The following is a 22,736-nucleotide window of genomic DNA, read 5'->3' as shown; positions in this document are numbered from 1 at the left end:
CATAATGAAATGGCTTAAATGCATCTTTGAGTGGAATAACCAAGGACACAAAAAAAACAAAAAACAAATACCACTTAAGTGTCATTAATTAAATTTTTTTTATTTCTAAGTGCGACATCCAAAGACAAATAAAACAAAAGTGATATTAACAAACCACACCTAAACATAGAGGAATGTGTATATTGACATATTTTAAGCTTTCCAGCTTGATCCCCATTCTTGTTTCATCACCAGCAAAGTGTGGTTGCTCATTTCTGGGCCAATAAGGGGATTCATCTGCATCAAATAGCAGCAAAGCCAACTGAAATCATAAGGTGATATTTTAGTGCACAATTCCAAAATTAGTTTTAAATTTGCCAACATGAGAATCACACTTATCAAATGCCTTAAATAGTCAGAAATGTCAGTTTTATTACTTAATACTAACTAAAGATAAGAACCATTCCACTTTTGACTGAATAGAAACTTCACCACAATCGTTAACTAATCAACTGAACATTGTGAATTGTAATACTTAAAACATACTATTAAAGCAAAACTTACAATAACCAGCAGCTACACGCAGTCATTACTAGAACTGTTTGAGTGACTCTGTATAGATGAAAACATTTTGTGTTAATAATCTTTATTGCAGCTTGTTTCCCAGTAAAAACGTACCCTCTATTTGGACCTTTCGGAACGAACCAAGGTAGTATAGCACCAACAACGAACCAAAAAGCCGTTACGACAATGATGGGAATCGCACTTGCACCCATTTTTAACGCTTATTTTTAACAGCGATAGTTTGGGAATAAAGTCTCGCGTACTTGAAGAAGCTGGAGTTGTTTAATATGGCCTCAACGAAAGATCACATGCAACGATATCCGTCATGTGACAGCTAACTGACAATAGTAGAGACTGGTTGCTCATAAATCAACATGAAATTTTCCAGAAACATGCGACGACAGCGTAACCTAGAGATATCAGCTAAAAGTTTTCCCTTTAAGGCCTAACAGATCTTTCGGTTTCAATCTAGACTAAACTCGGGACAGTAGTAAATGGCGTTAGTCGTACATTCTACTAAAAAGATTAAAACAATCTAGTAATACACTTTCATCTTATGTTAGCATTGCTTCCTTAAAGTAATCGTTTATTTTGCCGTCACATTATTCCGTTCGGTGGCGCTGCCACTTGGCCGCCAAATTACCGATCTTTTTTTACTCTGCCAAAGTCGCCTCCCTTAACGGGATTGGCTGAAATTCTTCAATCTATAGTTGCATATCTATGATCCATGATGTAATCAAAAAATTATTTCTCTTACTAATCCTTTTGCATTGTTGAATTTTTTGTTTTTATAATAGTTGCTATAGCGAATATTATTGGGTAGTAAAACCGTACTTCGGGCCTTTGTCCGTATGTCGTTCCTCAGTACGTATCGTGTATCGATCAATCGTAAAGAGAAGGTTCCGCATTTTGTCGCATTTCTAAAATTAAACACGGGGGGTTGGAGTGCGTTGGGCGCGGTGTTTCTACTTAGTAGCTACCACACCAAAACAAAAATTTGGGGAAAAGTTAGTCGTCAAGAAAGAGGAGCGGGTTGTAGTCTATAAGGATCGCGGCTCGTAGTTATTTTAAGAAATTGTGACACGGTTTTGGATTCACCTTACTCATACGGGGTAAGTATTATAATTTCATGGCAATTCAGTCACCAAATTTTTAATTTAGGATTTTTTTTTATTAGGTAACCTGACGAAGAACAGCATATGTTATTTAGGTAGCAATAGAGTACACTGTAACATGGATAGTATAGATAGTGCCCCTTCGTTAGAAAAAGTCTCGTTGTGGCGTGCTACCCGTGAAATATTTCGAGATTCCCGATCAACATGGAAAAATCTCCTGACCGAATGTCCTTCTTCATGGCGCACTGTTCGATCTGGTTTATCATGGTGTTGTTTGCTACTTCTCGTGAATGGAGCATTTTGGCTCTTCGGCGGGCTTCTTTTCGCTTCATTGGAAGGTACATATTTTACCATGTTTGTATTAAGCTTTCGTCTTTGACCACAACAAAAACCAACTTTTTTCTCCTTCTGGCGGTTGATTTGATGCCGCTAGATGGCATCAAATAATTTACAGACAAGGAAAAAGTAAACAAAAGGATAAAATGTTTACATCTCTTTTGTTTACCTCGAGGTTGGCACGAAAGTCGCTACAAGTGTGGAGCCCTGCGCATCCGCCGTCACTTCATTGAAGAATTATGGGAACAATCTGCAATTCTACCTGAGGATGAGTGGAGGGAGCTGGCCCGCCAACGACTAATTGATTTTGAAGACCAGTTACATGAAGCATTCAGCGCTGGTCTTACCTCTTATACCGGAAAAAGAACTTGGGGATTTTGGGATGCCGTTGCCTTTAGCATGACAACCGTGTCTACAATTGGTTTAGTTTTTTCCAAGCATTCCAATTTTCACAATATTGTCATACTGTGAATTTTGTTATTCTTTCAGGTTATGGCCATATAGTTCCAGTAACATGGCTAGGACGAATGATCACAGTGTTTTATTCCACATTTGGAATCCCCCTTTTTCTTATTCTATTGGCTGAAAGTGGTCTACTTCTTACCCGCATGCTCAAGCTCTCCTGGGTTTATATAGTTAGGTTTTATGCCACTCCATCTGGGAAAAGAATTTGCAGCTCAAACCTCATAAAGGTTCCCAAAAAGTTACAATGCAGTCATGTGGATACCTAATCTGTATTTTATCTTTTTTATATAGAATTTTCTGAAGTTGCTGCACAATACCTTAAAAAAAATTTTTGAGCAAGGAAAATCGAAAAAGTTTATTGGGCCATTGTTTGAAACTATTGAAGGATTCTATGATAACACAATTAATAGTGTTAATACTTCTAGAACCTTCTGTGTTGATGATCAGTTTGATATTTCAGCTCCAGTGGCAATTTGTCTTCTTTTCCTTTATGTTCTTTGGGGATCCATGCTTTTTTTCCTGAGTGAAGATTGGTCTCCTTTAGAAGCGTTTTACTTTGTCTACATAACACTAACTACAATTGGATTTGGAGATTATGTACCACAAGTAAAATTCCAATCTTCCGTGGTCAGCAACTGACCTTTAAAAGGGTTTCTAATTATTTTTATTTTTATTGCAGCATCCCCTAGCTCTCTTGACATGTGTTGTATATTTACTATTCGGACTTGCCCTAACAGGCCTTTGCCTAAATACCATACAGGTAATTGAAATTTTATTTGAAACTTCTGTATGACTAAAACCACATGTTTTCTTTTTCAAGAACGAACTTTTAAGAACAAGCGACAACGTCCGAAACAAACTGTGCACGATACTGGGGCTTCAGTTAAACAGTAATGAAGTCGTAAATCTTGGATGCTTACGAGAAACTACTTTACAACCTGATACGTCTAGCCATCCTGAAGAAAACGTACCGGTTCAACTTGATGCAACAGACATAGACAAGAAAGAACAATAAAAATCAGTTGCTTGAAGTAACTATATCCTTTTGTCTGCTTATCTCTTGTTGGAAGCGACCTTCATTAATAATTGTTCTTCGAGGAAACTTCAGTGTTGTTTTGACTCTGGTTCTATGTATTAAAAGAATACACGTTTGTAAGTCAAACAAGAAGTTTTTTCCAAATAATAGGATTTTTAGGTTACCGAAGCTAAATGAATCTTTAGCTAAGCGTTTAGCAAAAAAAAAAAGGCCTGGATTATATGGCAATGTGTTCCCCCCCCCCCCCCCCCCCCCCCCCCCCCCCCCTAAATAAATAAATAAAATATCGCCCTTTTTTTCTATTTTACTGCTATCGCCATATTAGATTTGTAGTTAATTCTCTACAGGCACGCACCGAATATTTGCGCTGCATCGCGCTAGCGCTGTAACGTACTGGCGCGCTAGCATTGTGTCAAATAGTCGGTGTATTTCAAAAACGATTAACTTAATGAAAAAAAATAGCAATTTTCCCGGAACCAGCATTCGATTTTGAATATATCCTGTGATATTCAACCAGTTCCGATGAGTGTCCGTTTTTGCAGAAAAAAATTTTAAGCCCGACTAAATAAGCTCAGCCCAAGGTATAAGAAAAGTCGGGCTTATTTAGACGGGCTTAAAAAATTTTCCTGCAAAAATTGACACTCATCCGAATTGGTTGCTTATCATAGGCTATACACAAAATTCAATGCTGATTCCTGGAAAATTACTATTTTTTTTTTATTAAGTCAACCGTTTTTGAAATATACTGAATATTTTTGCTGCATCGCGCTAGCGCTGTAAAGTACTGGCGCGCTAGCTTAGTGGATACATTCGACCACAATCACCACTCCAGCGCCACCTGGTATCCGCGGGGCAATAGCACTTCTTGACACTAAAATCCCGTGGATCTACAGAGCAATAGTTTTTCCCTTGAATAACCATTGTAAAAGTACATCTTGGTTCTCGGATTATCTGCTGTTGTATCTACTAGAATTGTTTTCGACCACCCCTTTGGACTGTTATGCTGTTCGTGTTGGAAAAGTGAGTTTATTTTAAACATTTTTGTCACTTTCTTACTAGCAGCCAGCAAACTATTACTTCGGTAAATATTTGTTAGTCACCCCTGGTTATGTTGTGACTTTTACCATTTTTCACTTAGGTGTCTACATGTGTGATTGACGGAACATACCATAGAGAGGATACAGCAGGAAAATTCAAGCTGTTCAATCAAAGTAAGCCCATTGTAAATCCAGCCATGCAGTTAGCCAACTATTTTTATTTACGTCTGAAACACAATGCAATTTCTTTCACAGGTACAGCACATTATGCTTGTGGGATTTGTAAGTTGTCAGATATCATAGTTAGTATGATTTAATATTGCAGCCTCAGAGCCACAAATTATTGTTTAGCATTAGAGTAAATTATTCGTAAAATATTTTTAGTGACTGGAAAACACTCTAAACATAATTTTTTTGTTACCTTCAGCGTAAATCATTTCATATTAAACAGCTAGCACCCTGTGAACTTCTGGATGGACGTAATCCGAGGAGCTGCTGTACCGTATGGCTCTTGACAGATTGAATCAGAAATTTTGCCACATTTAGTTTTTTCTTGGACTCTTTCTTGTAAGTTAGTTGTAATATGGTGTTTTTTTTCTGCTTGTTGTTACACATTGTTTTTAGTCCATTCATTGGTCTATGTGGAGCAATTGTCAATTTCCTAGTAAGAGCATGTGGTTAACTAGGACAAGTTTCTCTAATGAAAGCTCTTTCATTTGCACTAAATGAACACTTAATTATTGCTTTGGTAATACCATCAATAGAAGAATAAAAGTGCACAGAAAGTTGTTGCTTTTAGAAAATCCTGCAGCAGCAGTTACTCAACATTTTTTGCTTTTTTTGTAATCTTTTTAAAGTCTTATTCTCGGATATTTATAATTTCTTTTTCCTGATCACCATTATTGGATAACAGGTATGCTGATCACTATAATCAACTATTGGCATAGCCTTATGGAAAATATGGATTCATTTGGTTTTCCACTTGTTTTGCACAAGGTTTATGTATTTCTCTTACATCAATATTATTTTTAAACCAGTTTCAGGTGAATTGTTAACCTTCATAATTACTAACCTTCATATTTATTCTAAAGGATATTAGCCATATGGGAAAGGTACACTTCTACTGACCATAAAGTTGTCTGTTAGCATAAATAATTGGTATTCATACGTGTCGTGTTTGGACTTCATTTAGAAATTCTGCCAGAAGCGTTTCAAGTATAAACCCCTAAAAGGATTACACACAATACTGTTTAAAGTAAGTTATCCAGGTAAAATTGTTTTGTATTGATTTGCTATTGTTTTGTCATTTTAGGTCAATAGCCATAACAGATCGGAAATGAGGTTTCAGAATGCTGGATTTTATTTAAACTGACGTTAGGAAACACGATTGGAATTACCCATGAAAAGAATAACACTAGCTCCGTAATGGTATTTGACGTACATAAATTGAAGTGCATATCTGGGCTCCCTTCTTTTCTGTAGCCCCGTTTCCCCTTGACTCATAATAAGCCCGTAGGGGGTCATGCCCCTACTGTACGGTATATATAAAAACAACATATACCGAGGTTTGGAGGGCTCTGACCGGAAAGGGGACATGGGGGTCCTCATTGGTCCGATGATGTGTTCACGGAGGGCTATGTCGCTACCCACAAATCCGAACTAAAGGCTAATCGCTCCTGTAAAAATGTTCCATATCTTCGGCTCTTTTTCCGGCTTCTCTTAGCCAAGCACCGGGTAATCTCCCCGGTGGGTCAACCAAGGCAGTACCCCATTTTCGTGACCAGCGACCATTTTCGAATCAAAATAACGTATTCTTAACGAAATCTAGAATTTGACGAAAATTGAAAAAGTGAGAAGGCCTTCTTACTTTTTCAATTTTGGCAAAATTTTAGATTTCGCTTTAAATACATGGTTTCGATGCAGAATTGAACAAGCATCACGAATATGAGAGTTGTTTTCTCGTGGGACTCATAGTTTTTGAATAAAACCTAAAAAACGGTGAAGTTGGGTCTAAAAAAATAAGCGTGACTAAAAAAATAAGCCCGACTTAATCTTTCAATGACGATTATTTCAAAAACGGCTTACATGACAAAAAAAAATGGCTTTTTCTGAATCAGCGTTAAAATTGGGTTATACGGTGGGATTTTCTTCGCATTGCGAGAAATTTGGATTTTTCCCGATTTTGACAAAATTTCAGATTTCGCTTTAAATACATGGTTTCGATGCAGAATTGAACGGGCATCACGAATATGAGGGCTGTTTTCTCATGGGACTCATAGCTTTTGAATAAAACGTAAAAAACGGTAAAGGTTGGGTTAAAAAATAAGCCAGGGCTTATATTGTCGGGCTTAAAATTTTTTCCTATTAATAAACAATAGCATTAAATTTCATTCGCATAATAATTAAGTTAAGTAAGTAGAATATAACAGATAATTACTGTATAGTTATATGTTAATCAAATAAAGTTATTAATTTAAAAAATTATATATTTTCATGGCTAGAATGTGTAAAGTTGTATTTAGAAAATTAAATAGGAATCTGGCCGCTAGATATGGCAATCCGTTTTACATTAAAAAAAAAAATTTCGCCAAAAAAAAAAAAATCACACTTTTTTCTTTTTTTCCGACACGTAGCCATCTACCGCTCAGACTCGTTATTACTGGCGTAGGCAATTTCAGTCCATTGGATGCCATTCGCAGTTAGTTCAGTAGCCTGGATGGAGAATAACGCGTTGCTGGAGGAACAAGTGAAAAATGGATAAGATATACAACAAAAGGATGGTAAGTAAAAACATTATTATATTGGTTTTCAATTATTAATTATTGTTTATTAGCTCAAATTATGAAGCTGCAGGCCCAATTATTGGAACACAAAATATTTGATAACAGCAAAGCTCAGGATGGTAAGGCCTAATACGTAATGATTCTATTTATTTGCTTTTATTCATTTGTGTTTTGTAGCTCAAATTTTGAGTCTACAAGCTCAGCTAGGGGAAAAGAACAAATTGGAACAGAACAGTTTCCAAACAGTGAAGGAGGTTTTTCCAAACTCATCCCTAACTGAACATGAGGATGAATTGGCATTAGGCGAACACAGTCAGGTACCTAAACTTTTCAAATAAGAATTTAAAATAAGTATAGAATTTTAACAAACAATTATTCATTGTTTAGTTATTCACTCTACCACCTGACAGTGTGTTAAAGTTAAATTCTGTTAGTGCTGCACTAAAAGAATTGTTAGTAATAAGTCCATGCAGCGAAGGAAGTGAACAATTGTGGGACCGTATTTGGGCTGAAAATGGGTGTGGTACGGAAACCCAGAAATAGCACGACTTCAACATAAAACATGAATTAGGTACTTTTTGGTTTTTTGTCTATCGAAAAAGTATTTTTAATGCTATTATTTTGCATTCACAGAATTTTAGTGGGGGATCAAGTCAATTCTGGAAGTGTTACAGGATGGAAGAGTGAGCCTACAGTTGAAAAACACTGAAAGTGCATTACCATTAAGGTATGAGGTAAAGTAATAGAGTATGCAAATTGTCTAATGAGAAGTACCATCTTGTGTGAATGAATCCTGTGTAACAGCAATCCTTTATAGTTCTGTCACAGCTAGAAGCCTCAAATAATTCTGCTTCTCTTGCTAAAGAACAACTTGTCCTTTGTGTTCAGAGTGTTGGTGAAACTGGGTACTTAAATGGCCCTAAAGATGTTTCATTTCGTTGGCATTGCAGCGATGAACATCATACATGGACTTTTTAGGTATGAAAGGAATTTTCTTGAAAATTTTTTGAATTTATGACAAAGCATTTCTCCTGCTTTTTGCCAACCATGTCTAATCTAAAAAAAAAATTATCCAATAGGAAAGGATTTTCAGCATACTGGGAACACAACTATCAACAATGCAACATTCTAGGGGTGCTATTTTATCATTCAAGAGCCTTATACAATGATTTTCATCTGCAATTTGTATGGCCTTTCCCAAGCTTCTGCCAGAAGTTGAATCTATAAGTCATGTAAGTTACATGAGCAACAATTGAGATGCTTAATGGTGTTGTTTTTCTTTTCTCAGCATAGGTTAATAGTAACATTGGATCTGAAAAGATTCTTGGTTGGGGCAATAAATTGTAATGATTGAATGGATGACATGACATTTCTATACTTAATTTGGATTCCCGAGACGGTATTTTATATTTAAAAAATTGAAGTGCATATCTGGGCTCCCTTCCTTTCCGTAGCCCCGTTTCCCCTTGACTCGTAATAAGCCCGTAGGGGGTCATGCCCCTACTGTACGGTATATATAAAAACAACATATACCGAGGTTTGGAGGGCTCTGGCCGGAAAGGGGACGTGGGGTGCCGCTTCGTCCGATGATGTGTTCACGGAGGGTGACGTGGCTGCCCACAAATCCGAACTAAAGGTTAATCGCTCCTGTAAAAATGTTCCAAATCTTCAGCTCTTCTTCCGGCTTCTCTTAGCCAATCACCGGGTAATCTCCCCGGTGGGTCAACAAGGCAGTGTCTCCCCCTGCCTGGGTTGACGGCAACTTTTGAAAGGGCTATTGTGCCTTTTTAAAGTTGCAAAAATAATTGTAATGTGCAGAGAATTGTCAATAAATTTTTTTTTATAAAATATTTTTTGCAAAATTTGTTTCTTTCATTGTCTGTGTTAGCTGTGTTCACACATTACATTTATCAATTTTTTCGCTTATAAGCATTCTATTATTATCCAGGTATCGAACCCTAGATGTTCGGCATACCGCGCCGATGCTCTACCAATGAGCCATGAAACATATGATGTCAAGTTGGCTTTTTTCTAGTGACTTGTGGACTTGCATTTACACTAAGAATAAAACTGAAATGCAATTCTGCAATATACTCTTCTACATTTATTCTATTTCATTTTAACACATCTACTGAGCTTCGAACCCAGTGTAACAGGTATGGTAGCTAAAGGCTCTACCACAGAGCTATGAACCTTATGAAAGCAATAGAAAGATAAACATATAGTTGTGAAAGACTGCATAAACATCCTAGACGATAACTTATGATATGCGATAATAAAATTTTTAAATATATCTCGTGGCTCAATGTTAGAGCATCGGCGTTGCACGCTGAATGTCTGGGGATCGGTTCCCATACGAGTAAAACAAAATACAAAATTACTTCAAAAAAATATCCAGATATTACACGTTGTTCCTTGAATCTAAGTTGAAGAATTCAAAGAGTGTAATAAACAATAATTGAATACTTACAGATAAACGATAAACCAATGGAAACAATGCTTACCATCAAAGGTGACAAAAACAAATAAAGCAAAGAAAAAAAAAAAGTTGATAAATGTAATGTGTGAACACAGCTAACACAGACAATGAAAGAAACAAATTTTGCAAAAAATATTTTATAAAAAAAAATTTATTGACAATTCTCTGCACATAACAATTATTTTTGCAACTTTAAAAAGGCACAATAGCCCTTTCAAAAGTTGCCGTCAACCCAGGCAGGGGGAGACACTGCCTTGTTGACCCACCGGGGAGATTACCCGGTGATTGGCTAAGAGAAGCCGGAAGAAGAGCTGAAGATTTGGAACATTTTTACAGGAGCGATTAACCTTTAGTTCGGATTTGTGGGCAGCCACGTCACCCTCCGTGAACACATCATCGGACGAAGCGGCACCCCACGTCCCCTTTCCGGCCAGAGCCCTCCAAACCTCGGTATATGTTGTTTTTATATATACCGTACAGTAGGGGCATGACCCCCTACGGGCTTATTACGAGTCAAGGGGAAACGGGGCTACGGAAAGGAAGGGAGCCCAGATATGCACTTCAATTTTTTAAATATAAAATACCGTCTCGGGAATCCAAATTAAGTATAGAAATGTCATGTCATCCATTCAATCATTACAATTTATTGCCCCAACCAAGAATCTTTTCAGATCCAATGTTACTATTAACCTATGCTGAGAAAAGAAAAACAACACCATTAAGCATCTCAATTGTTGCTCATGTAACTTACATGACTTATAGATTCAACTTCTGGCAGAAGCTTGGGAAAGGCCATACAAATTGCAGATGAAAATCATTGTATAAGGCTCTTGAATGATAAAATAGCACCCCTAGAATGTTGCATTGTTGATAGTTGTGTTCCCAGTATGCTGAAAATCCTTTCCTATTGGATAATTTTTTTTTTAGATTAGACATGGTTGGCAAAAAGCAGGAGAAATGCTTTGTCATAAATTCAAAAAATTTTCAAGAAAATTCCTTTCATACCTAAAAAGTCCATGTATGATGTTCATCGCTGCAATGCCAACGAAATGAAACATCTTTAGGGCCATTTAAGTACCCAGTTTCACCAACACTCTGAACATAAAGGACAAGTTGTTCTTTAGCAAGAGAAGCAGAATTATTTGAGGCTTCTAGCTGTGACAGAACTATAAAGGATTGCTGTTACACAGGATTCATTCACACAAGATGGTACTTCTCATTAGACAATTTGCATACTCTATTACTTTACCTCATACCTTAATGGTAATGCACTTTCAGTGTTTTTCAACTGTAGGCTCACTCTTCCATCCTGTAACACTTCCAGACTTGACTTGATCCCCCACTAAAATTCTGTGAATGCAAAATAATAGCATTAAAAATACTTTTTCGATAGACAAAAAACCAAAAAGTACCTAATTCATGTTTTATGTTGAAGTCGTGCTATTTCTGGGTTTCCGTACCACACCCATTTTCAGCCCAAATACGGTCCCACAATTGTTCACTTCCTTCGCTGCATGGACTTATTACTAACAATTCTTTTAGTGCAGCACTAACAGAATTTAACTTTAACACACTGTCAGGTGGTAGAGTGAATAACTAAACAATAAATAATTGTTTGTTAAAATTCTATACTTATTTTAAATTCTTATTTGAAAAGTTTAGGTACCTGACTGTGTTCGCCTAATGCCAATTCATCCTCATGTTCAGTTAGGGATGAGTTTGGAAAAACCTCCTTCACTGTTTGGAAACTGTTCTGTTCCAATTTGTTCTTTTCCCCTAGCTGAGCTTGTAGACTCAAAATTTGAGCTACTAAACACAAATGAATAAAAGCAAATAAATAGAATCATTACGTATTAGGCCTTACCATCCTGAGCTTTGCTGTTATCTAATATTTTGTGTTGTTCCAATAATTGGGCCTGCAGCTTCATAATTTGATCTAATAAACAATAATTAATAATTGAAAACCAATATAATAATGTTTTTACTTACCATCCTTTTGTTGTATATCTTATTCATTTTTCAATTGTTCCTCCAGCAACGCGTTATTCCCATCCAGTCTACTGAACTAACTGCGAATGGCATCCAATGGACTGAAATTGCCTACGCCAGTAATAACGAGTCTGAGCGGTAGATGGCTACGTGTCGGAAAAAAAAGAAAATGTGATTTTTTTTTTTTGGCGAAATTTTTTTTTTTGTGTGTAAAACGGATTGCCATATCCGTGGCTGGTTTTATCACGTAACCAGCCGTTTTCAAAATAAAACACAAAAAGTGACGTAAGACACGCAACTTTATTTTTGTTTTCTTTATTTTTTCTTTGTTTATCAATAGAAGGAAAGGACCTGTAGCTCAACTTTTTTTTGCTATAGTGGCCGTTTTTTACCATTATTCCAAAAATTGCATGTCTCACGTAAATGCCTTAATGGTTGGTGTCTTAACTACTGTAAGGTAGACTGTCACAATGGTAGAGCAGAATCTCTAAATATCAGCGGATTAGGCGAAATACGTTAGCTATGGTTCTGTGACTGTCAAACAGCAAATTGGTTGTTGTACTTACCGCACAGAACGCAGTTTTCCTAGCGATAGGTTTCATGGATTAATCCATCATATTACAAAAGGTCAACCTTAAACCTAGATCCTGAACAAAATCCTAAATCCGATAACGGTCGTCTGTGTCGTTAAAGACGTAGGGATTGTTAACATCAACCATGATAACTTCATTCGCCTTGGTTTCCACACTATTGGAGACGGTGTTCAGTTCGCGGGTTTGCTTACCAGTATAGTTTTGACGGCCCATCGAAAAGATGGACCAGTAAGTGTTTTGGAAAAAACGACGTGGCTAAGGGGAGGATAAAATAAGACGAGAAAAGCGTGGAGTAAGTGGGCAGATGAGTGACCATAGTGACAACATTGAAGGCGGCAATAGCTTAAAAAGCAGCGTCGCAAAGGACAACAAAACCGACTTGATGCCGCACATGTGAGACTTGGGCAAACGGGCGTCACATAAGGTCATATACAAATTTACAAGGACATCGACATTCTCCTAATGACTACATCAGGTCAGTGTGCAACATGCAAGTCGACGCCATCTTCATCCATTTTTAAGTTACAGTGGTCGGCACCGACGACTTTTTCGGCGGTGGCAGTAGGACCATGAAGAGCATGCAGTCTCCAGTAATGCAACAGTGATTCATTTTGCATAGCGTCGATACGGGAAGAGTCATATGAACACGGGGAGACATATGCTGGCTCTGCCATTTTACCCACAGTACGTCTTTTGCAAAATTGAAATTTAAGCTCTGTCAAGTAAATTTCCGCCGGTAGATAATTGATCGGTATTGCATGGTTTACAAATTTAAAATATATGAAGAAGACCTTAATTTCTATAGTGTTCAGATTAAGCAAAAAAATACCTTTTAGGGACTTGGTTCCTGCCCAGAGGTAAGTTGGTCCCACTGAACAAGTAGCTTTCATACTGGTTCAGGTTCCAAAGTACAATCAATGTTTGCTGTCAGGTGCTCTTTTGATTCCATGAAATTTCTATTTTAAAAATCAATATTAAATTAAGTGAATAATATTTTTTAAAAATCATCTGTTTTTCCTGCCCTCAATTATCCATATTTCCTGGGTGACAAGAAGGATCTGCCTCATATTAGGATCTCGCTTATCCAACGCAACATGGTTTACCCAAAAATTGAACCAATGGTCAATAAAATATCTGAAAGAAACAAATCATGAAAGCTAATAAAGCAACAAAGATTCACAATGCTCTAATTTCTTGCTAAATGTAACCATCATCAAAAGTTATTCTATCAAATCTTTGGTAATCATCATTCATCTATCATTCTTTAGTAATAATGTTCACAAAGTAATTTACTTAACACTTTTATCTGCAAGCTACTCACGAAACTTTATAAATCTCCCACGTTAAGCAATACTAAATGACGATTCCGAAAATCATATCAGGTTTGTCGTAGAACGATTCGTTATGTTTTCTATATGATTTACTTTCCTTTCAAGATTTTATCTGATCACACAGAACTTAGTAATAACCTGTTGTCTGCACTGCAATAAACAGCGGATGGAAAAAATTTTGTCATGATAGAATTGCAGATGTAGCTCAAAAACTATAGCTCCAAAAGAAAATGAACTTGATTCTCGCGATCCCTGTTCCAATTTTTACTCAGGGTTATTTAGATAATGATTGAATAAAATTGAAAATAGAAGAACTTATTTTACCTTTTTGGAAATGGAAAAAGATGGACACGTTCTGCTTTAGGCTTTAAAAAATCAATATGATCGCCTCCAAAGACAATTGTGCAAAATTGTATAAAACAGCCTTTTCGATGTCCCCATCATCACTTCTTAGTGACAGACGAATACGAAAGGCATGTTTCTACAGCACGCCATACGACGCTCTTCTTCAGAATGTACTAGTAAATTGAACAAAACGACATTTAAATTGACGACTTTTAACTACGCACCTTCAAAACCCACACCTAGTCTACATAAGCAATAAAATTACTGACATGTTTAGATTTCGTTTTATAGACTATCACACTACTTTCGTATTACCTGTTCCCGAGAGCAGTTGTATTGGAGTGCATTATTTCTATTATTTCAAGCTGGGAATAGCTCCGCAATGCCACCTAGCGATGTGTTATCAAACAGCTACTTTTATTGACATCACTGTCAATCGAATCAAAGTGAAACCGTTGTTTTCCTCGACTGGCTAGGAAGATATCTTGCCGGAAACAATATGTCGTAACTGCTGCAGCTTCCCTGATATTGGTAAATCAAGTATTGCCTCCTATTTAGTTAAACTTGCATCCCTTCCATATTGACATTTCGAGTTGGCAGGCTTCAGTTTCGGCTGTTAAACAACAAAAATGAGCGTTGGGTCCGCCAGTAATAATGCGGAACTCGAACTCCTTCATCAACTACTTCAAGATGTTGAACTGTCGCAATTTGCTACGAGAATAATTGAAGAGTTGCAGGTATTTGCTATCTTTTACAGCGTACTTTCTGATCTAATGTTCATTTTGGTCATGGCTATTCTTCTGGAACAGATTTCACGGGTATCCCATTTTGACTATGTCACTACAGAAGACCTAATGAGCATTGGTATGGGGAAACCGGCTGCCAGGAGGCTTTTAGATACCGTCAAGAAAAGAAAAGGGACACTAAAAAAAAAACTTATACAAACTTTTATAAACCAAAGTGCTAACAAAGATGCAAAAGCAAGTACTGGAAAAGTGACTGAAGCTCACCATCAACAGAATTCTAGTAATCTGACTTGTCTAATAAAAGAAAGTGTAAGTAGTGTTTTTTTTTTAGTATCAACCTATTTGTCTTGTTTATGTTGTTCTCTGCTGATTTAGGAATTGAAAATTGGCACACAACTTGGTGATGGTTCTTTTGGGATTGTCCATAAAGGAGAATGGAACAGAGCAGATGGTGTGACCATACCTGTTGCAGTAAAAGTACTTAAAGAAGATCTAGTGCAGCATCAGGCTGTATATGATGATTTTGTAAGAGAAGTGGAAGCAATGCACTCCTTGCAGCATCCATGCCTAATAAGGTACATTCTTTTATTGTTGTTGTCTTTTGTTTGGGAAGAATTAAAAAACATAATGTTTAGATTGCATGGTGTTGTTTTGTCACATCCTTTGATGATGGTAACAGAGCTAGCACCATTGGGAAGTTTACTTGACTACTTACACAAGGAGTGCTCTCACACTTCTATTTGCACCCTGTGGCAATTTGCATCCCAGGTAACAGCTCAATGTTCACATTTTCATTTTTTGTGGTGTTGTCTGAATGAAGACGTATAATTATGTTTAGATTGCATCTGGTATGGCCTTCCTAGAATCGCGTAGACTTCTCCATCGAGATTTGGCCTGTCGTAATATTTTCCTGACTTCTAAAACTCAGGTAGAATACAAGTAGACTTATTCCTTTTTTTTTGAGACACCCTACTTAGTTGTACTTCTTGAAATGCTGTTCTCAATAACTATTATTCCAAGTTAGGCCAAAATAGGGGATTTTGGCCTCCTGCGACCATTACCTCCCGGATCGGACTGGTAGGTAATTCCGCAATTTCGTGAAGAAGCTTTGCTTATTTTTTTTTTATTCAAATGTTTCAGCTACGTTATGACCGAACAGAGAAGGGTGCCTTTCCCGTGGTGTGCCCCTGAATCTTTAAAGCTAAGACAGTTTAGCCTTGCAACTGGTAATGCTTTACAACAGACGTTTCAAAAGAAAAGTTTTTATCTGGTATTCTTTTTCAGATGTCTGGATGTTTGGCATAACACTGTGGGAAATGTACACGTTCGGCGAAGAACCGTGGGCTGGTTTAAGTGGACACGAGATACTCAACAGAGTAATTAAAAATTATACAGATTCAGTTTTATTTCCAATGCTGACTAATGACTCGTTTGCCACAACAGACCGATAAAAAAGGTGAAAGACTGATAGATCCTCCTGCAGCTCCTGAAGTCATCTGCAACTTGATGCATCGTTGCTGGTCCGCCAATCCCGCGGATCGCCCCCGTTTCAGTGACATTGTGGTGGAATTAACTTCTCAGTCTCCAGTGACTGTCCGGTGCAGAGGGGAAGACAGGCAAGAACCTCAGTGGGACGTTCCAGTTGGTGCTACAAAACTGGAAGTTATTGATGGAGATATCATCGCTGTCATTGATGGCAGGTAGGACATGGTCACTCATTTACAGTTTTCTTTTATCTAATTGATTTACATATATTGGCTATATCGTACAATTTTCCCTTCTTTAGACCGGATTTCTTTTGGTGGACTGGACAAAATCAGCGTACATCTGAAATCGGAATATTCCCGAGATGTTGGACTGAACCTTTGCGGAGGCGGAATGGTGATGACATAAGCGTACCTTTAAGACATTCCTTCATCCATACTGGTACAAGATCAAATGGCTAATGAAAAACTGCATTGTTATCCTTATGTTATTTTGAACATGAATTCACAGGCCATGGAAGCTCAGTTGGCCCGTCATGGGGTAGTCCGGCAACAATCGATGAAGTCTACTTAAGAAATCCAATGGAGCCAATGGACATACTTAAAATGAAAGATCCAACGTCATCTTTAGAATCTCCGCGTCGTGTAATTGGCGCTGTTAAATCAAAAACCCAGTTCAATTATTTTCGATTGAATGACGATGTGGTCGAGCCACGAGATGGAGCTCCAAGTCCGGTTGCAAATCCCAAAGTAAACCAGCCAACGTCTTCCACCTCTCACGAAGAGCCTTTGTTGATTGATCTCTCTCCGGACACTCCTGTTTCGTCATCGGCTGCTCAAACTCCGCAATCTTTCTACCAACAGCTGACTGAACCTCTGATAGCTCCACCTGATCAAAATCGATTGTACGCTAATTATCCTTCACTTTTACCATCTGGTACCTCAGCTACGGCAATCGATTCAGTGCAAAGTAGTTCGCATTATTATTCCGAAGTGCCTGAAGAGCCTCTCACTCCGACCTTTACTACTCCACCGTGTAAAATCACATCACCTGCTCAACCCATCGTGACAGAGGAATTTAAGAGAAAGAGAGACGAAGCCTTTGATTGGTTGGGCCAGGCATTGGGTGAAATGACGCTGAGCAAATCGGTTGGAAGCAATCCGCGAAATTACGAATGTGTCTCACCCGTTTCCGGGCAACATCCTAGACCTTCAACTCAGCGTGTTTGTGGTTTCGAAGACAATTTTTCCGTTTCCATGGAGCCTACCATTCAGACGGCGACGGTTACTAGTACGTCATCACAAAATGGCTACCGTCGCAGCCAACAGCTCCAGCGTCAGATGCAAGAGCAGAGCAAGGCAACTCGACAGCCCATTTATCCCAAGCCGGGTATTTGGACAGATGAATCTTCCTTGTCGTACTCGCCTTCATGTCCGTCGACACAGCAGATTTATGCGCTTCCAGGCCCAAGTAGGATGTCTGCCGTCCAGACGGCTCATGTACGTCCTTTCATGGTGGCCATCAACCCGTCTGTACTACATGTCGAAGATGGACGGGCCTCTTCTCTTCTGAATCAAGTACAGCTTTCTACGCCCTGGGCAACTGAACCGGAAATCAAACAAGCTTTGGTCATCCATAATGGCAATACATTAGAAGCGATTCGCTTTCTCCAGGTGGAAAAACTCTACCGGTAAGGCAAAAATGAATTAGTTCTCGTCAAGTCCTTGATGTAAATCTGTGATGTAACGTTCAGTTTCTAATTTATGTTTGTTTTTCTCTCTCTCTCTCTCTCTCTCTCTTTTCTAGTCTGGGATTGTGCTCCAAGGCCGTATGTGTCAAGGCATTGGAGGCCACAAGTTGGGATTTAGAAAAGGCGGCTTCCAGTTTGCTGGACGTTATTTAAAATTGTTTTCTCTTCATCGAAATGTGCCACTCGACTAATCGATGCGAGTTCATCCTTTACCTGCCGAAATTTATTTTCTTTTTTTCTTGTAAACAGGAATCTCGGGTTTTCTTTCGAAATATGCTCTCGGCTTTTGCTAAGTGCCGATAGATTTTGTTTTGCCAATAGCGTTATGTATATGTTCTAATTTTTTGAGGGGCAAAAAAGCAACTCGTCTTAAAGCACAAATATTTTGAATGCTCTTTTGATCTTTTGATGTTTAACATGTATTTTTAAACCATATACGTTTCTAACGAGTTATTTTATTTCTACCAGCCGTTCCGAAAGAGGAAAAATGTAGAAAAAAAAAACAACTAAAAAAAAGAAATTCCTCTTTCTCTCTTTGGTCATCGGCGCACAATGTAGGATCAAAACAAAGTATACATTGTGTGTTCTTTTTAGCTTGGGTTTTTTTCCCCGTCTGCCTGCATATTGTTGCTTAATGGGGATACTGTAAAATAGCTGAGAAATTTGGTTGAGAAGGGTTCATTGAGTACGGCGTTCTGGCTTTCCCTCTACAAAAGGGGAAAAATATGTGAAGGGATTATTACCTTACACATCCGGACACGAAACAGATGGACTATTTTGGAAACAAATTTCGTGCACACTTTGTTGGAAACAATTGGCTAGAAGTCGGTTTTACGACGATGAAGTCTTTGCTTTGGCAAATAGGCACCTGCATACTCCATGACACCGCCTAGTCGGTCTAGACAAATGGGTTGTAGTCATACCTTTCCTATGTGTAATGGCTTATCAAGTTATAAAAGCGACGAGTCATGTAGGCTATCATGGATATTTTTACGTGTTTTCTCTTGCATTTTTATACACGACAATCATGGGGCTTATATAAATATATGTATATGGCTTGAATTGATACACGAAGGCTGTAAAAGCAAGATTTTTCCGACGAAATAGGATAGGTTAACACTAAGCAATATCGTGGGAATTACAACTTGGCATGCATTCTCTCCCTAAACAAAAAAAAAGTTGCATAAATATTAAAAGTTCATTTTCTTAGTTTCTCTCAATTTTTTATGTGACTATTAATCATTAGTTAGCGGATGCACCACAAATATTCGGTGTATTTAAGAAACGGTTGAATTAATGAGAAGAAATAGTCCGACTGATAAATAAGCCCGACTTTCTGCTGCATCGTGCTAGCGCTGTAGCATACTGGCGCGCTAGCATTGCGTCAAATATTCGATGTATTTCAAAAACGATTAATATAATGAAAAAAATAGCAATTTCCTTGTGATCAGCATTCAATTTTTACTATATTCTGTAATTTCCAACCAATTCCAATAAGTGTCAGTTTTTGCAGTTACAAATTTTAAGCCCGACAAAATAAGCCCTTGTATTTTTGACGTTTTATTAAAAAACTGTAAGGCCAATTGAAAAATAAACTTGATTTCCGTGATTACCATTCAATTCTGATTGGAAATCATGTATTTTAAGCCAAATTTGAAATTTGACCAAAAATGAAAAAGTGAGAAGGCTATACCCTTCCCACTTTTGTCAAAATCAGCCAAAAAACTAAATCTCTTGGAATTCGATAAAAATCACAGGGTATAGCCAAAATTGAACGCTGAGTTCGATTTCGTTAGTGGTTTTTTCTTTAAACCAGCCGTTTTCAAAATAAATTAAAAAAATGTTGCGCTCTTATCGCGACTTTTTTTGTTTTTAAGGTTTACTTTAATTAACTATAAGGCCAATTAAAAAATAAACTTGGTTTCGGTGATTAGCATTCCATTCTGCATCGATATCAGGTATTTTAAGCCAATTTTAAAATTTAGCCATAGCAGAAAATAAGCCCAGCAACGTGCAAGGATCGTTAAAAATGGATACTTTGTTGTCTTTAGTTACTCCTGTTTACGACCTCGATAAATTACGAACGTTGCCTTATCATCACATCGTATATTTAAAAATGTATTCACTAAAAGTTTTTTTTTTTTAAATGAACAACGATGTGAATCAATTCCACTTAATATTCTATAGTTCTTTTCTTTTAAATTGAAGGTATTAGAATGGTACACCGTTTGTTCGCATTTTTTTTTAACGGTCTGGAAAGTACAGTGCAATTCTGAAAAGGAAAAGAATGCCTACCACATAATATGTGGTGATGACCATGTAATGAACTTGCGGTTTAGTTTGCTCCAGAGCCTTCCATTTCGGGACGTTATGTTTTCTAGTGCTCGGCTTGTTTGCTTGGTTGAAAACCACCCCATACTTTCCGTACAATGGAACACATTAAAACTTACAGTATATACCTTGTGGGTATCCTGTAACGTCTATTTTCGAATGGCCAACATAGTTGCATTATCCTAGCGATCGAGTTTTTTTAGTGAAAGTCAAACACATGTATGTTTATGTGTGTTTTGAAAGGTTGGAAACATGTTTCGCTTCGATAAGCTGCTGATGTCAATTAAGGAAAATTTCTAGACAAATCTTTGCAATCAATGCCAAAAACATAGCAAAAATAAGGGACATAACAATGCAATAATGCCGAAACCAGTTCCTTGTTGCCATTTGATTGATTTTGCATGTCGTCCTGAATGTTTTCCTAATCAATCATTGGTTGCGGCAGGGAGACGAAGTTGAATGCCCACCAGATAGATGATCGAAGTTCATCTATTGTCTCGTTGGTTTCGAAACTTAACAACTGCGCAGCAGTTTTTACTCCGACATTTTTCCCCTATCTCTCGTTGCGCGTGCATGCACTTGAAGTGGGTTATTTGGTTAAAAAGTTATCCGTTAATCAGTCACGGATCGAACAAGTCCGCCCAATCAAGACCGAACGATGTCTCGTTTTCTTTTCCATACTCGTTTCGGTTTGATTTTTTTAACGACCTCCAGACTTTTGCCGAGTATACATTCAGTGTCGTACAGTACAAAGTTAACTACCTAAGGCCAGCCTCCAACTTATTATTTTTGGCCTCGTTTTGTAACAAGCTGACAAGGTTTCAAGTTCAAGTGGGTTAACGGTAATATGCACTTGGTCGTAGCTCCGTGTGGAAGGACTCGAGGCTTACATGGGCCGTAAGAGGAGAGAGATACATATATTTTACGAGCATCTTTGGCTTCTTTGGACTTTCACCGTCTGTGTTACTGGCTGTGGTTCAAAACTGGAGGGTCCGGGTTCATGGCCCGAAGAAACAGAGAAAAGGGTCACAAAGGTATCTTATGCTGCTGGGCTTTCACAGGCATGAATTTCGAGTCTGTGATATATCGACTTTTTACGACCTAGGACATGGGGCGACTGCTGTCTGCTGAGCTGTAAAGGGCTGTCAACCGAGGACGTAGTGTCATGGGCGCATGTTTTCTTGAACTTCTCCTTCTATTATTGTATCGAGAAAAGAAAACAACTCGTCGTAGACAAAACAGACATTGTCTCTCTCTTTCTCGCAGATTCACAAATATAGCAGCAAGCCGACTTTATTGATATTCTGCTGGCGAATGCGCAGCAGAGACAAGATAAAGTCAACGACCACGAAAGAGAGTCGAGAGAAAACGTGTCTTTCCTTTTTATTTATTTTTTCGTCGTTTTTTCTCATGTGGTTAAGGGCTGTGTAGATCTCGTGTTGATTTTTCTTCGAAATAGACGGCGATGGCACACCTTCATTGAAAATCTAAAGATGGGGCTGCAACAAAATTCATTTCTGGGTTAGATATATAGATATAGGCTATAGAGTGGTAATTTTTTGTTTCTTTCTTAAAAGAGAGACAATTTCAGGTCACGTCCGCATTGGATTTGTGTCACGTTTAGCCGACACTTCTCAAAGGCTTATAATCACCAATTTTCTGTTTTTTTCCGTTTCTTAATATATTTTTCTTGGCTTTTTTTTGAGCAAGGATAAATATAGGGCGCACAGTCGCGTGTCTCTTTTGTTTTTTGTTTTTACTATGGAAATTTTACACAATAAAAATCCGCTGATGAAAGAAACCGCAAATATGTACTCGGCACGTCTTTTTTGAATACGTTCCAACTTTTATTGGGTGGACCGTTGGAAGGATGGAAGAAATAAACTGTCAAGCGAAAAGAGTCGGTGCTACTGTGCTGGTCATCGTTCCTCTTTTTTTATTCTCCGCTACATATTTCTTTTTCCAACCCCAAGACTATTTTTGTGCTGACGTACTTGCAACCACACTCAGACACGGCAGCCATTTCTAATAGTGAACGGGAGTCTCGATATAGATTATATGGAAGCCTCTCCCGTTTTGGTACCGCTCGCACGACAACAAAAAACTGCAGTTGAGCGAACTGCCAGCATTCCATGCCCCATTTTTATTCACATTTCCCTCCCTTCTTTCTTTTTTTTTAAGTGCAATTTTATGATAAAAGATCGGCATTAATAAGAACTGGCATTTCTTGTACAATGTCTACTGACGGGCTTTTCCACTTTGCAAATATTTTTGGTGCTCGAAATATTTCATAAGAGTTAGCATTTCTTGAGTATGCGGTGTCTGCCGTATTTTCTGATGGACGTGAACTGAAATTGAAAAATCTTAAATTT

The 22,736-nt window shown here is 37.8% G+C and overlaps 3 protein-coding genes and 4 long non-coding RNA genes across 9 annotated transcripts; 3 read left to right on the top strand and 4 right to left on the bottom strand.

The window, feature by feature from the left end:
- Positions 1–74: 74 nt before the first annotated feature.
- LOC130692184 (V-type proton ATPase subunit e 2-like) lies at positions 75–899 on the bottom strand. Its single transcript, XM_057515264.2, has 3 exons — positions 658–899; positions 544–591; positions 75–301 (listed from the first exon to the last, which is right to left on the bottom strand). Exons 1-3 carry the CDS (start codon positions 753–755, stop codon positions 193–195), a joined length of 255 nt encoding a protein of 84 aa, XP_057371247.1. The 5' UTR covers positions 756–899; the 3' UTR covers positions 75–192.
- A 579-nt stretch (positions 900–1,478) lies between these two features.
- Positions 1,479–3,568, top strand: LOC130692129 (potassium channel subfamily K member 18-like). 2 transcript variants are annotated; one of them, XM_057515215.2, is made up of 7 exons: positions 1,479–1,655; positions 1,721–1,996; positions 2,170–2,415; positions 2,484–2,686; positions 2,751–3,065; positions 3,139–3,219; positions 3,280–3,568. In XM_057515215.2, the coding sequence occupies exons 2-7, from the start codon at positions 1,777–1,779 to the stop codon at positions 3,472–3,474; spliced, it is 1,260 nt and encodes a 419-aa protein (XP_057371198.1). In that variant the 5' UTR covers positions 1,479–1,655; positions 1,721–1,776; the 3' UTR covers positions 3,475–3,568. The 2 variants fall into 2 exon arrangements, with proteins under 2 accessions (XP_057371198.1, XP_057371191.1); XM_057515208.2 differs by having other exon boundaries at positions 1,480–1,655; positions 1,740–1,996; positions 3,280–3,567.
- Positions 3,569–4,355: 787 nt separating this feature from the next.
- On the top strand, positions 4,356–4,925 carry LOC130692240 (uncharacterized). Its single transcript, XR_009001366.2, has 3 exons — positions 4,356–4,515; positions 4,634–4,706; positions 4,788–4,925. It is a non-coding gene; the product is annotated as an uncharacterized LOC130692240 (long non-coding RNA).
- Positions 4,926–10,948: 6,023 nt separating this feature from the next.
- LOC130692173 (uncharacterized) lies at positions 10,949–11,600 on the bottom strand. The gene is made up of 3 exons (XR_009421838.1): positions 11,461–11,600; positions 11,207–11,390; positions 10,949–11,144 (listed from the first exon to the last, which is right to left on the bottom strand). It is a non-coding gene; the product is annotated as an uncharacterized LOC130692173 (long non-coding RNA).
- Positions 11,601–12,395: 795 nt separating this feature from the next.
- Positions 12,396–13,324, bottom strand: LOC130692233 (uncharacterized). The gene is made up of 2 exons (XR_009001365.1): positions 13,206–13,324; positions 12,396–13,091 (listed from the first exon to the last, which is right to left on the bottom strand). It is a non-coding gene; the product is annotated as an uncharacterized LOC130692233 (long non-coding RNA).
- A 74-nt stretch (positions 13,325–13,398) lies between these two features.
- On the bottom strand, positions 13,399–14,386 carry LOC130692223 (uncharacterized). Of its 2 annotated transcripts, none has more exons than XR_009001363.1 (3): positions 14,368–14,386; positions 14,032–14,225; positions 13,399–13,510 (listed from the first exon to the last, which is right to left on the bottom strand). It is a non-coding gene; the product is annotated as an uncharacterized LOC130692223 (long non-coding RNA). The 2 variants fall into 2 exon arrangements; XR_009001364.2 differs by lacking the exon at positions 13,399–13,510 and adding an exon at positions 13,779–13,959.
- A 60-nt stretch (positions 14,387–14,446) lies between these two features.
- Positions 14,447–18,466, top strand: LOC130692108 (activated CDC42 kinase 1-like). The gene is made up of 13 exons (XM_057515186.1): positions 14,447–14,583; positions 14,653–14,789; positions 14,862–15,107; positions 15,174–15,373; positions 15,434–15,566; positions 15,637–15,726; positions 15,823–15,875; positions 15,939–16,024; positions 16,083–16,174; positions 16,242–16,498; positions 16,585–16,724; positions 16,794–17,973; positions 18,090–18,466. The coding sequence occupies exons 2-13, from the start codon at positions 14,682–14,684 to the stop codon at positions 18,184–18,186; spliced, it is 2,682 nt and encodes an 893-aa protein (XP_057371169.1). The 5' UTR covers positions 14,447–14,583; positions 14,653–14,681; the 3' UTR covers positions 18,187–18,466.
- Positions 18,467–22,736: the final 4,270 nt, after the last annotated feature.

The sequence above is a fragment of the Daphnia carinata genome, chromosome 1, assembly GCF_022539665.2.
Source record: "Daphnia carinata strain CSIRO-1 chromosome 1, CSIRO_AGI_Dcar_HiC_V3, whole genome shotgun sequence".
NCBI lineage: Eukaryota > Metazoa > Arthropoda > Branchiopoda > Diplostraca > Daphniidae > Daphnia > Daphnia carinata.
Note: the sequence above shows the minus strand (reverse complement) of the source record. Positions and strands in the feature narration are given on the sequence as shown.

Bases quoted from the DNA above. Each gene is read 5' to 3' on its own strand.
- LOC130692129 (XM_057515215.2), top strand. From the start codon at position 1,777: ATGGATAGTATAGATAGTGCCCCTTCGTTAGAAAAAGTCTCGTTGTGG. The intron at 1,997-2,169 runs GTACATATTTTA...GTTTACCTCGAG, and splicing joins TCTTTTCGCTTCATTGGAAG to GTTGGCACGAAAGTCGCTAC. The intron at 3,066-3,138 runs GTAAAATTCCAA...TTTTTATTGCAG, and splicing joins TTGGAGATTATGTACCACAA to CATCCCCTAGCTCTCTTGAC.
- LOC130692184 (XM_057515264.2), bottom strand. From the start codon at position 755: ATGGGTGCAAGTGCGATTCCCATCATTGTCGTAACGGCTTTTTGGTTC. The intron at 592-657 runs GTACGTTTTTAC...TCATCTATACAG, and splicing joins CCGAAAGGTCCAAATAGAGG to AGTCACTCAAACAGTTCTAG. The intron at 302-543 runs GTAAGTTTTGCT...TTATGATTTCAG, and splicing joins GCGTGTAGCTGCTGGTTATT to TTGGCTTTGCTGCTATTTGA.
- LOC130692108 (XM_057515186.1), top strand. From the start codon at position 14,682: ATGAGCGTTGGGTCCGCCAGTAATAATGCGGAACTCGAACTCCTTCAT. The intron at 15,108-15,173 runs GTAAGTAGTGTT...CTGCTGATTTAG, and splicing joins CTTGTCTAATAAAAGAAAGT to GAATTGAAAATTGGCACACA. The intron at 15,567-15,636 runs GTAACAGCTCAA...AATTATGTTTAG, and splicing joins TGTGGCAATTTGCATCCCAG to ATTGCATCTGGTATGGCCTT.